Here is a 13,766-nt window from a genome sequence, read left to right on the forward strand (position 1 = left end):
TTTTGTGCTGTCATCATTTGTGTTTTTTTTTTTTTCGTTCTCTTAGTCTATTTTTCTTTGTTTTTCTTTGTTTGTTGACCATATTCCTGTTATGGAATATTATGTGGTGTTTATATCCTGTTGACAACAGTAATTTTTTGCTTAATTTGTGTTTTTTGTCTTTTGGGTATTTTTTAGTTTTCTTCTACAGAAAAAGTGCTTAGCAATGGCGTATGCCCAAAAGCTTACATCAAGTCATGCACTCCCATTGCACAAATCTTTCAAAGATAATATCACCACCCGAGGAAGGACGCGCTCTGCACTCCGAGGATTTCAACTTCGCTATACGGACCTGGTAATTCTGTTCTCTGTAATTCTTCTTAATCGTTTTCGCTAGCCTCGGAGCCTACCTCGGGGGTCGGCTGTTTCATTAATTACCTTGTAATCCGTAAGGAGTTCAGAAATCACCACCAACGTAACGTTCGACCACTTGGTGGCCGGACAGCCCGTAAACTGATCGCGCCGCAAGTGTTGCCATATTTTAAGTTCTTTCTGTAACGCACCCAAGCGGGAATTGTTCCGTGTAGTCTACAAAAAAATCACAGCGTTATTTAACTTGTCTTTTTTCGTTTAACCACGTGTACACTCCAGGTTGGCGTGTGGGACGCCATAAGAGCCCACGACGTTAATACATAGCGTGCCCGTTGCTGAGAGCGCGTCCAGGTCAACTATTCTGTAGGCAGTGTACGGGGGGCGAGTCATGTCCCCACACGGGTGACGTCAAGCCCAGAGTTAAGAATCTCATCCGGGTCCGTGCCCCCTAGACACGGTGGCGCCCTTCTTATTTAACGTCTCTCTAACGCCCCGACAACCCCCGACGACATCAACTATGCAATCAAAGAACTTACCATTTAATACCCCAGAGGATGCTAAACTAATATTGTCCCTGTAATGTATCAGAAATGAATCATTAACAATTAGGCATGCTTCAAATTTAAAGTTTGATGGTAAATATTTTTTTCAAATTAGTATCAGTAAAAATGCCCGAATTTTGATTTATCATGTCGTTCACCACAAGACCCGTCCAAAAGAAATGTCTAATAAGTTTCAGTTGGCTGCATTGTTCCATTACTGTTTAAGATGCTCAACTCTGTCAAGACAAGGCAACTTTTGGCAAGAAAGAACACAAATGAGTAAAAAAAAAAAAAGCAGAAGCTGCAGTGTTGCCAGATCTAATAGGACACACACTATACACCTGTATCAATAACATGTCATTTCAATTCTCTACTATTCTTCATAAGATACCAACTGTGACACACACACACAATTGACAGACGTGAATGGTGACCTAAGTATTAATCGCATGTAGGAACTTGCCACTATGCAGTATTTCACTCGCAGGTTAGGCTTAAAACAGCTATATTGCACTGTTGAGCGTGGTACACAAAATTTAAACCAGAGGTAGAAAAGTAGTCGCGAGCGACAGGAAACTGTGGCACAGAGAGACCGGTGCAGAGACAGGTACGAGGTGCAGAGCGAAGGTACCTGCGTGGTAGGCTCGGAGCGTACTGCAGACGACCACGATGAAGGTGGTGGAGTACTTGCCGGCGTTGACGAGATGCGGGAACGCCTCCCGGGAGTCGCGGTAGCGACGCAGGCACTGGGCGAAGCGGAACCACGCGGGCAGGCAGTTCACTATAGGTCGCACCACCCACGACTGGCTGGAGCACTGCCCCACTTCTGCAGCAGCAGGGACCGGCACGGAGGGTGTACTTACTATTAGTTTTACTGCTCACAAAGCTATTCATTGTACATATTAGGAAACATATCCTTCTTAATCCTTTTAACTACATTGTTCTGGCGTCACTTTCTCACAAGAGGAAAGATGTAGAAGGTGCTTTTCCTTAAAATCTCACTGCAGGCTCACCACATTTCATGAGTTAGGTCATTAATACGGACATATCTGCACCAAAATTTATATATAGTACTTACTATTTGTATGATTGGATACTAATATTAATTTTTAGGCCCAATTTCCATACCGTATCATCTAACGAAAAAATATCTTCTTGACAAAGTAGCTACTTGCCAATGTACTGCCCAGATCGCCAGTGATACCTGGACTTTCAAATGTAGTACCTAGTTTGATTGTTGTAAAGTACATTACAAAATGACAAAATGTCAATATGCTATAGTTGTTAATGGCACTGCGTCTGCTAATAACAACTACTGGCGATGTGCAGTCTCGATCAGAAAAATATTTCTTAAGTACAGCCAGGTTTTACTGAAAAATATTAGGATGTAAAGTTTTGGAAATAATGTTGTAATATATTTCGCACATAACATGTGGCACACACAGTGAGTGTAGCAGAAAAATATAACTGTACAAAGGACTAATAGTGATTTTTTTTGCTTAAGAATAATTCCAGCTCTGAATTTACACATGGATACAAGTACACTCAGATACTAGTGTCCCAGATAATTTGTAGTTTAATTGAGCTAAACTTAGGCGAAATTACACAATTCTACAGAACCGTAGTTCATTCTATTCTAGCTATTTTATCTACATGAAAAAAATGTATATTTCTTTTTGGAAAGTTGCCCCCCTCCTCCTCACCATTCACACTCCTTATGCCATCCAGGGACGTAACTGGAAAAGGGAGGGGAGAGGTCTAAACTAGCAGAGTAATTTTTACTGTAGATATGTACTTGAATATTGTAGTGTTAGAACACAAAAAAAGAACATGTTGGAGGGCAGATGAACTGAATTATTTGTATTGAAAAATGCATACATGTATATTGTCAAATATTTAAAAACTGGCATTTTTCGTGTACTATACAAATTATAATGTATTGAAAATGAAATGACTGCAAATTAATATGGTATTTATTTACCATCTAAGTTGAATCAAAAATATTTGGAATAGTGGAATTAACATGTGGTGGCAATATGAGGTATTTTCAAGAAAGGTTTTTGTTTGGTTGGTTTGAAGGGAAAAAAGGGGGGGGGGAGGGAAAGGGAAGGGGCACCAAGATGAATTCTTGTCTCGGGTGGAAACTAGTCTAGTAGTCTAGTTACGTTCCTGAATTGCCACAAGCTCGTCTCACTGCCGGGTGCAGATGACAGGGTCGAGGGGGAGAACTTACCTCCGACGTGCAGCCAGTCGCCGGTGCTGAAGTAGAAGCAGACGAGGAAATGCCCGTCCAGCAACACCCCCACGAGGCTGTTGAACTGATCCGCCAGCCAGAAGTCCGCGAAGGCCACAGGGAAGAAGGGCGCAGCCAGGATCCTGCCCTGCATAACGCACACATGTAAGGGCGTCCATGCCCGTTGGCAAAGGGCGTCTCCCCCCCCCCCCCCCCCCGACCAAGCACGCAGGGAAAGGGAAAAAAATTAGTTCAGTCGGGTGTCTTTCTTTCAAGAAACTGAATTAAAAGTTGGTATTACCTAGCATTTATTTTGACATAGGTACCTGCTTACAACACACTATTAGTCTTCCTAAATATTAAAAATACTCAATACCCCCAGGTCTAGGCCCCTCCCTTGCAACAAACTATCAAATGGGTGCCCTTATGTACATGTAAAAAAAACACATGCATGTACGCACGGACGCACGCGCACACACACACACACACACCTACACACACACTCTCTCTCTCACTCTCAATCTCGCTCTATTGTGTTCAAATGTCTTTGCTGATGAGTAGTCCTAAGTTCGTTCGCAAGTTTTTGACATTCGACGTGCACCTTAGCTCCTATAGATGAAAGATTTATTTCTAACATGACATTATATCACACAATTCACAGATAAACTGCTGGGTGGCTACAGTGACTTGTTATCCCTATAATAAACACAAGAGTCTGAACCTCAACTCTTTGCTATAGTATTAATGGAGAACTGCAGATTAATTTATATCATCTTCACTGTAACACAACAACACTGATAGGCTCAGGGTGTGCACCGTCTTCCTCATAACAAATAATGACAAGCCATTCTGTGCGACATTCTGCGGTGCATTGCTTGCGTCCTTAAGTTCATCAGTGGTATCGTAATTCTATTGTGAAACGATACCCTTCATGGATCCTTCAAGCGCATTGTCACAAATGGAGAGAGGCCAGGCTACAGAGAATGGCAGCACAGACAACCATGCCCAATCAAGCAGCCAGGAGCCACCTCATTTAGTTATATGCATACCTACTGCTATGGCGAAATGAGCTGAAACCAATATGTTCCTCTTGTGCTATGCTAATTAAAGAGAGAAATAAACTAATTCCTTAACATGTCCAGGTAAGAATGTTGATTAAAAACATACATTCATCCTGAACATACACAGACATTCATAATGTTACGAACTCGAGATACCAGACTGCGATGCCTGATTCGGAGCTGGCTGGCGGCCCCGCACGACCACTGGCGTCACGTGCGGTCCACTGACGTAAGGCATGCTTCGTGCGCCTGGCCGGATTACAAGGGTCTTCGCTATCCCCCTCCCCCCCTTGGCTCACCGCGCATCGTCCTGTCTTGGCGCTGTTATCTACCACTGATTCCGCGGGCCGCCGAGCGGAGCAGCGTGAATTAACGCCGCCCTTCTGGACTGTTTGGGCGTCGGGTTGTCCCGGGATGACGCGACTCGCCACAGCCGCTCTCGTCGGTTCGAGAAGGGCGCCCAAGTAAGTACTTAAACAGCGACGCCGGCCTCCACCGGGAGAGTTCCGCAAGGAGTGCGGCGAGTATTCCGCGGAGTGCTGCATGAGTGCCGAGTTCCGAGCGAGTCCCGCGACAGTTCCGGAGTTCCGAGAGTTCCGCGAGCGAAGGGAAGTGCGACTTCGGCGAAGAGGGTGAGAGACAACCCCCCCCCCCCACCCTGAGAGTGGCGCGACGCGGAGTTCGACTGGATCGTGAGAGTGCGGCGATTGAGTGGCGCGAGACTGCGTGTGTGGACAGGCGCGAGGGGAGGCGAACCACTGTTGAGCCTAGCTCCAGTGAGGAGTGCGAAATGCGGAACCTGACAGACATTGAGTGACTTGAGAATAAACATTTTTTAAGTGCCAGTGATTTGTGATCGGACATTTTAAATACAATTATTTATTATTAAAGTAAATCAATAAAGTAATCAATAAAACTGTAATACAACTTAATTGGGCTATCCCTTAAAACCCAGATATACCCCCATTATAAATCGTAACAATACACTTACATTCATACACATATAAACATACACACACATACATACATTCATGCACACATGAATACATACATACACAAACCTACATACATTCACACACATATACACATACACATATATACATATATACATACATAAAAATAAAGGTTCATACAACTGTCCGTTGTCTAAGCCGTTCATATCATCATGTGTGGATGGTTATTTTCAGCAATTAGTGTAAGTGTGCATGGTCCTTGGACCAAACACTGTGTTTCACTGTTGCGAAATTTGCCGGGGAATGGTCCTGACTCGTGAGGGAGAAGATGCTTGTCACTTGAGATGACAGAGCTGTTGTCAGCACTAGTATCCGAGACAGAATTCAACAGGATCATGGAAATTGAATGATGCGAACACACGGCTACCATTTGCCCCCTCGCGGCACCAGAGGTGTTTACCAAAGAGAGCTCTGCCGGTTTTACCCTAGCATCAGGCGCTCTCAATTGCAGGAAGGAGTACTGGAAATGGTAACATGGGCTGAGTCTGCTAGCAACAGAATTGCAAGCTTTTCAGGGGGTTCGACTACCGACACTCATGGCTGTTAGGTCTCAATGGCCTGGTTTCCCCGTAGGACTCAGGCCTATGGCAAGAGCAATGGCTGGGCTGGGCCCTGCTATTCACGTTTGGGACTCACAACCAAGCATTAGTCAGCTATAAACTCCCTGGGCTAAGGTTTTGGAGTCGGTAGAATATCCAAGGTGCTCCATGAGACCACGGGCAGCTGCAGGGGTCCGCCAGTTAGAAGATAACAGTCTAGAATGTCTAATAGTGCCTAGAAGCACTGCAGCAATGCGGGCTGACTACTGGTCGCTACTGGGGTTTTATTACATCCCTCACGCTAGAAGGCAGGCTTCCAACTGCACTGTGTGTATTTTCTGCATATACAAGACACAGTGCTACTAATGCGACAGAAAATCATACGTCTTATGGCCCTCAGGGGCATCCTTGGCAAGGGCAGGTTGCTTAGCAAATCAGTCTCTCTTAAATTGTGGGCCAGGTCCGATGTTATTCTGAAATGCATTGGTTTGACTATTGTAAAACAGTTAAAATTGTATGTCCTCTAACATTCAAAACTAGTGACCACTTGCTAAAACAAGAGTGACCAGTCCATGTACAACATATCTGAAAGAGCAATAGGATTCTCCCAAAAAATAGCCAATGCCAAGCACACAGAGAACTATGAGTAATAAGGAAAAGATGGTGAGAGGTAAAAAGTGCTGGACAGAGGGCTGAGGCACTTACCACTATGCGCATCAACCAGAAGCGAGCCTCGTGCCGAAACGTCCTCAGTGGGTTGATGAGAAATACTATCATGATGATGCTGAGAGCGAGCGGGGTGGCAAATGGCGGGATGCTGAGTGAGCGGCTGTACAGGAAGCTGAGCAAGCTAAGTGTCCAGATGACGCCGAGGATGGCCGCAATCTCCATGAGGTGCTGCTCGGACAGGTGGTTGCGGGGGTCCAGCTCGAATATCAGCACGTGGTTGACGCCAGACGAGCGCCAGCCGTACACGTTCACTCCCATCAGGAAGACGAACATCACGATGACGAATGGCCCTCGGTACAGCGTGAAGGCCACGCGAAGGTGGTCCGGCCCACCCTCGTGAAATATCGCTGTAAGCACACAGGCACTCGTGGCATCTATTCACTGGCGGAGAGACGCTGAGAGCTATAATTTTCTTGCAAACAACCTGACAACTTCCCGTAACAATTTGGAGCATGGACAAAGCCACCATGGAGCACACTCTTACTCACCTGAGAGTACTACTGCCAGAAGAAGGATGATGAAGGAGCCTGAGAAGAGCCCCACCTTGAAGGTGGTCCACGGACTCTGTTGCTCGCCCAGTGGTGGCACCCTCAGCCTCTTCATGGCCCGCTGTCGGTCTCCAGACTCCAGCTCATGTGTGAATGTGTTCTCAGTCTCGCTGATTAGCCGGTCTATCTCCTTATTCGTGTAGATGGGCGAGGTCTCCACATTCTCCAACCGCCACCTGGCTCCCGAATCGACGGCCAAGAGCTGCGAAGAAAAAGAGAAGGGCGCTGCTTTTCGAAACTTGAGCACGATATGTTCGATGCATTTGAGGGTGACTGACAATTTCAAGATGATAACTGGAGTATTAATAACCGAATTTCGTGACTCCAGGTAATGAAAGAAAATTAAATTTGCAATATTTAATTGGATTTTTGTGCAAAACTATTTTATGGTAGCTTACAGCTGCCATCTACAGCAACGGTTCCCAATTTTTTTTCGGACAGGGAACCGTATGATTTACTTTTCATTTTGTGAAACCCCAACTCCTTCAAAGAACGTTATTTGACAATAATTATGCATGCTTTATATGACATTCGTACTGACTCATGGAACCCCTGAGACCCTGCCACGGAACCCCAAGGTTACGCGGAACACCTTTTGGGAACCGTTGTTCTACAGTATTGAAGAGAAATTTCTATTTTCTAAAAATGAATTTTTTTTGCCTAAAATACCCCTCATTGGCGAAATTCTGATCATTTTTCCAACTGGTTACATTAATTTTATAATTAGCACTTCGGTAGCTAGTAAAATTACTGGTCTATCTTCCCTAAAGTAATTTCATTTATTAAGAGTGGTATATAGAGAAGCGGCTACTCAGAATCCGGCGCGAGCAGCACAAAATACTTCTAGCCTGGGCGGAGTTTAGCCTTGGAGGAGTGGCCTACTAGGAGCGCGTCCTGGCGAAATGATGTCGGTGGAGGGGATAGACTCGGTTTACCCTCCCTCACTCCATGGTCATTCCCTCCTCATGACGGCGCGGTACGGGTCGGGATGTCTCGACAGCATTGCTACCTGCCTGCCTGCCTTCCCCGTACGAGCGGAGCGCCGCGCGAGCTAGTGGCTACACACAACGTTTCATTCAACACAAATGTCAAATAACGCGAAAAGTATGTTTGTCGTAATGGTAGCATTTTTTTACGCGTGTTTAGTAGTTCATAAGTAAAAAAAAAAAAAAGATAAAATGGATTACTAAGTTTTTGCTAAAAACACAAACTTTTACATGAAGTGGGAAAAGTGATATTACATCGTAATTTTCGAAGTCACGTGGATATTAAACGTTACATATCCTCCAAGGAACATGAAATTACCTTATTCTGCAAACAAATCTTGCCGAAGTTAAATATATTTTCCGAATCGATGTTATGTATTTTTTATAACTCGCATCTGTCAATGATAGTTGTAAAAGCTTTTCGAAATACATACATATTATGTACTATTTTTTTAAAAAAAGTGTTCGTGTTTTTATAACATGGAATAATCTCATTTGTAATTGTTTCACTTGTGTCATGGCAATGAGTTATCATGCAGGTAGCATATATTTTATTTGGACGTGGTTTAAAAAGGCACTATACAAAAAATCGTTACATAATTCCACATTATAAAACATGTATTTATTTCACACGTAATTCATACATTTTGTTTCACACCAATATACAATGTTCATTATGTTATAAAAGACAAATAAATTTAAAAAGAGCACTATAAATTAAACCAATGTGGGCACGAGTTACTTCCAAGAAAGACAAATTAAAAAAAAAACTGTACGGTATAATAGACATTTTAAACACAAATATTTTTACATCACAAAAACCTTTTTCAAAACAGTTTGCAGAAAAGTCCAACAATCTTAAAAGTATGTAGATGGCCTTTAGAGAGGTATTTAAGAGAAACAAATGCTTAAATAGAAATAATTTTACAAATCCGATACAGTAAACGACAACAGATTATTTAAACAAGTTTAGTAGAATTACACACAAATTGGTTTTTACGTGTGACGCACAAAAAATGTACATAAGCTTTATATTTTTAACTAGACAGGCATTTATACTATTCGATTTAATGCACACACACTTTTAAAACAACAAAACACAGAATTTAATTCAGCTTACCACTGAAGCAAAATATTTTTATGGTCGCTATTATACATTTATTTCGTTTCTCCTTTTTGTTAGGACTTACCAGACAAGAAGTTTATGCATACCGAACACACTTTTTATGAAATTCTCTTGTTTCTCATTTAAAAATTTTACAAAATTTCTCAATTGGCTGCCAAATGAATTAATTTCCTTCAAAAGTAACAGTTACGAACACCTCAGTATTTATTCACCTAAACAAGCAATGTCTTCTATAATTTTAAACACCATTGCTCACTTGAGCATTTAACCATTCTGGAAAGCTTAACTCAGCTTTAAAATTTACATTATAGGTAAGACATTTAATTTTTTTACATATCCAAAATAATTACGGTAATGATTCTCTAGGTATCCACTGAACGTGACCACACGGGCTATACTTTCTAATGCACACGTAGGTGCTGGCATACTAAAAATGAAGGTTCATGAAAATGCTTGGCATGGTTAAACGTTCTAGAAACAATGAGCAAGAATAATTTCCAGTATGAAAGGTGATAGTTTATGAAGCAAAGTGAGCAGGCGACTTAGATTGATAAATCAAACAGGTCACTATAAAAATTAGTTTGAATGATTATCCAAGACCAACATTTTCTTGAAAGTTCTGCAAAAGCTTGAAAAATGTTCACGTTTAATGTAATCAGGGTGTAATATTCGGTTTTGTTTTGGACGATCTTCGTTTTCCCATGCATTTTATCTTATGACTTCTGATAGCCTCTGTTATGTGCGGCGGATCCCGAATTTCCATATTTCTTGTGTGTCTAGGATCAACTAATTCCGGAAGAACGCATTGTGTGTAAAATAAAACGAGTTTTGGTTCCATTTTTTTTTTTTTCCAGAATGTGTCGTCTCTGAAAATTTCCAATAGGTACTTTTAATTTATTTTGGCTCGAAGTCCAGATGCCAAACAAGCAAATATCCCTTCTGGTTATGTGAAGTTGACCCTGGACTTGGTAGAAATATTCAGGATCTTTTTTAAATGAAATGACAGTAGGACTTTCTTCAGAATATTTCAAATACTTTATTTTGCCTTCTCGCATGGCTTCATTTATGTCCATTCCATATGCCGAAGCAGGACACTATTTCTACGAGACGACCTTCGCCAACAAGGCCATCGGGTGTTGCGGCAAGAAATGGGTGTTCTTGGTCAATAAAAAGACCAGCTTTACTTATATTAATTTTTTCCTGGTCTTCTAGCTGTTTGATGACTATTTCTTCGGACTGCCTGCCATGTTGTACTGCTGGAACATTAAGTATGTCATGAGAGTATATTATGGCTCTTACTAGGTTCTAGCAGGTTGTTGTTGGCTTCAAATAGGTTCAAACGTTTTATTACAAAAATTCTAAATCAGCAATAAATGTTTGTTCTAAATACCTTTCTTTCCTGTTGAACACTGCTCATTTCATACGCCATTTTATTAAGTTTTCAACGATGTTGATGTTTTCTATGATGATGGTGTCAGACACTTCCGTGGACCAATGAAAAACACCGGCTTCCGTTTCCAGCAGTTGGATTGGTGGCTGAAGTTTGGCGTACGATTTGGTGACTGTCCTGCAAAGATTAAAACAAAATATATTTGTGACATGTTGAGTATCAAAATTCCAAAAGTAACGAAATTTCCTATTTTGGCTCTCATATTTGAGTACAATTTTATAGTTGTGTGTTCCGCTCAAAATGTTGATGAATTACTCTTTAAAGGTAGTGAAATATTCAGTTAATTCTATAATCCTGCCTATAAACTCTACCACTGTTCGCAAACTAATCAGTAAATGTGGGATATGATGTAAGAGAGTTTTATTGTACACTAATAGGACAAGTCTAATTCCAGAATGTAGGTACAGCACGAGATACGGGCATACACATGCATGCACGTACAAACTTGCATACAAAGAAGTAACATTCAAAAAAAAGGAAAGGCTACGTGGAACAATAATAATTTATGTCATCATATATTTACTGAATGTTTTTTGTTTGCAGGAGAGCCATATTGTATATCGTCCTTTACTAGAAAGCCTACGAGGCGAAAATTTTTCGCACTCAATATTTTTTATAAGGAAACATGGACAATCACCCAATGACGCACTTGAATATTGCAACATACAGCAGTAAGGATTCCTGGCGTTTTTCCAGCTAGCGGCTACCACAAGTAACACAATAATTTGTTGATAGTCGAACGCATTTGTAAACTGAGACACGCTCAAACAAGGGAAATGAGGTGGGGGATGAAGAAACTGTCTTTTGGAACCGAACACAGTGAGTTATCAATAGCTTGCCTTCCATTCTCGCAATTATTCCCCCACCCTCATAACTTCACCCATACTGATTAATTTAATTATCTTTCGGCTTGTTTTATAATAGCACTAGTATTTTTCACGTCACATGGACTTTTCTTGGACTGAATAAATGCCCTATTAGTTCACTTTTTAAAATTACTAATTGAAATTGATAATCGATGACGTATGTATGGTCGTCAAGCCATAATAACTTCCTATGACTTGCATACAACAGTAATACCGAGTATCTAACTTTTCTTTAATCTGTCCGTAACACTAGGCCTATATATATATTTTTCCAAGAACAAATCCATAGAAGTTCAATTACTGAACTGAAAATTATTTATATGAAAAATTTAAGCCTTTCATTAGACTCTGAACGTAATAAAATGCTAATTATAAATGTTATCGTTAAATACAGTTCGCAGTTTGTGTAGTATAAAACACTGGCTACTTACTCCTCATCAGGATTCAGAACCATATTTTCATTCCCTGCGTTGCTTGATCCTGGTAAAGAAAAATGAGCCGTCAAGTTAGCTGTTTGGGGATCAGTTATTGTGCTGTTGACTTCCTCTTGAACTGCACCATATTCTTCAACTCTTCGGATTTTTCTAAAAAATTAAATGCATTGTACAAACTAAGTTGTAAAATATGTTTCTTAAAATAGTTTTTAGCCGGTTTTGGAATTCTCCGGTGTTCTTTTACATTGATAAAAGAAAAATTAATATCGGTATCGCTATATCTTACCTTTGTTTCTGGTACTCAATCAGATCCGTTGGTCTTCTTTTCTTCCGTTTCGCACTTAAATAAAGTCGCCCTAACTTACCGATTAATTTGTCTTGCTTTTTTTCCATGCGTACCGACTAACAGATAATTGCGTCTTTTTTATATTATGCGAAAGCTCACAAACAGCATTAACGAACCATTGAACGAATCAGCAGACTTAAAAATCTTTTACAATGTAGTTTGCTACCGAGTGAAGATTCTTTTCAAGCTACTCGCCAAGGAAATCGTCTGTCCCATGATAGTCCAGGAAAGATATGAAAAAAACATGGACAAATTGCAAGAAAAGGTTTTTTTTACATCAAAATTCGCAGAAAAATTCGTAGAATAACATATCCAAAATCCACCGAAATCCACTTTCTTTTGGTAACTTTTTTCCGGGTTTTGTCCCGGAAAAAACACGAAATAAAATAATAACTCAAAAACGGTGCATGTGACGACAAAACCTGTAGAGGCAAAAATTAAAGAAGATTAACTTTTCCATAACATATCCAAAGTTCAAGAAAATCAGCTTATAAATTCTGCTTCGTTTTCCGGGATTAGTCCCGGAAAAAATATTAAAAATGAAATAAATCGCAAATTGTGCACTTTGCAGCATAATGGTTTAGGAAAAAGATAAAGTAAACAATGTTTATCATAATATATGAGAATTTAACACAGATCAACATTTAATTTTTTTTTGTTTTTCAGGAAATGTCCCGGTAAAAAGTTATCGAAAGCAAAAAAAAACGGAAATCGTGCACTGTACTTCAAAATAAATCGTGAATTAAATTATGGGCAAAACAATTGCATTATATAATTGACCTTTATCAAATTGTGCTTAAAATTTGTGTACTATTGTCCTGGCTGGTATATGTAGTTACTATTTATACGATTGAATTCCCATTCCCTTGTACTGAGTGATTTTATGTATCCATGTGTTATAACTCTGCAAACGATAAAATATATAAAATTAAATTAAATATGTCATTGACGGAGGATATTTACTTCATCAGTTACCTTGGCCCCATACTGCAACATACAACGAGATCGCTCAGCTGTACGTGAGTTTCATCTTGAAAAATTATGGATTAGCAACTACTGTATTTGATGGATATGGGAAAACTCACAGTACTAAAGACACAGCACATATGAGAAGAACAAGAGGTAATGCATCACCCGTAGTTGAATTCACAGGAGAAATGCATCTATCACTCCGTAAAGATATGTTTCTTTTGAACGAGCGAAATAAAGGACAATTTGTAAGGTTATTAGCAATACATTTACGCGAAGCAGAATGTCCTGTTGTTGAAGCACCAGGTGATGCAGATATTTACATTGTCCAAGAAGCTTTAAAATGTGCAAAATAACAATTGACAATAGTTATAGGAACAGACACAGATTTACTTGTCCTTTTACTCTACTACTTTGGCTCACAAACACATAACTGTTTGTGTTTAAAAAGTGAACAAAGGCAGAAGAAAACATATCACATTAAGGAGCTAAAGCTGAAGCTCGGTGATGAAATTTGTAGTAATATTCTTTTCTGTCATGCATTCATGGGATTTGACACATCACACATCTATG

The 13,766-nt window shown here is 40.4% G+C and overlaps 1 protein-coding gene across 4 annotated transcripts in view; it reads right to left on the bottom strand.

Moving 5' to 3' along the window:
- Positions 1-13,766, bottom strand: part of LOC134539426 (solute carrier family 53 member 1-like) — a 73,876-nt gene that overhangs the window by 13,842 nt on the left and 46,268 nt on the right. For all 4 annotated transcript variants that reach the window (XM_063381480.1, XM_063381457.1, XM_063381465.1 and 1 more), the window contains 4 exons: positions 6,957-7,218; positions 6,445-6,815; positions 3,127-3,274; positions 1,525-1,719 (listed from right to left, as the gene is read on the bottom strand). In XM_063381480.1, the coding sequence (XP_063237550.1) occupies positions 1,525-1,719; positions 3,127-3,274; positions 6,445-6,815; positions 6,957-7,218 (976 nt within the window). The remainder of the gene's footprint in view (positions 1-1,524; positions 1,720-3,126; positions 3,275-6,444; positions 6,816-6,956; positions 7,219-13,766) is intronic.

The sequence above is a fragment of the Bacillus rossius genome, chromosome 1 (assembly GCF_032445375.1).
Source record: "Bacillus rossius redtenbacheri isolate Brsri chromosome 1, Brsri_v3, whole genome shotgun sequence".
Classification (NCBI taxonomy): Eukaryota; Metazoa; Arthropoda; class Insecta; order Phasmatodea; family Bacillidae; genus Bacillus; species Bacillus rossius.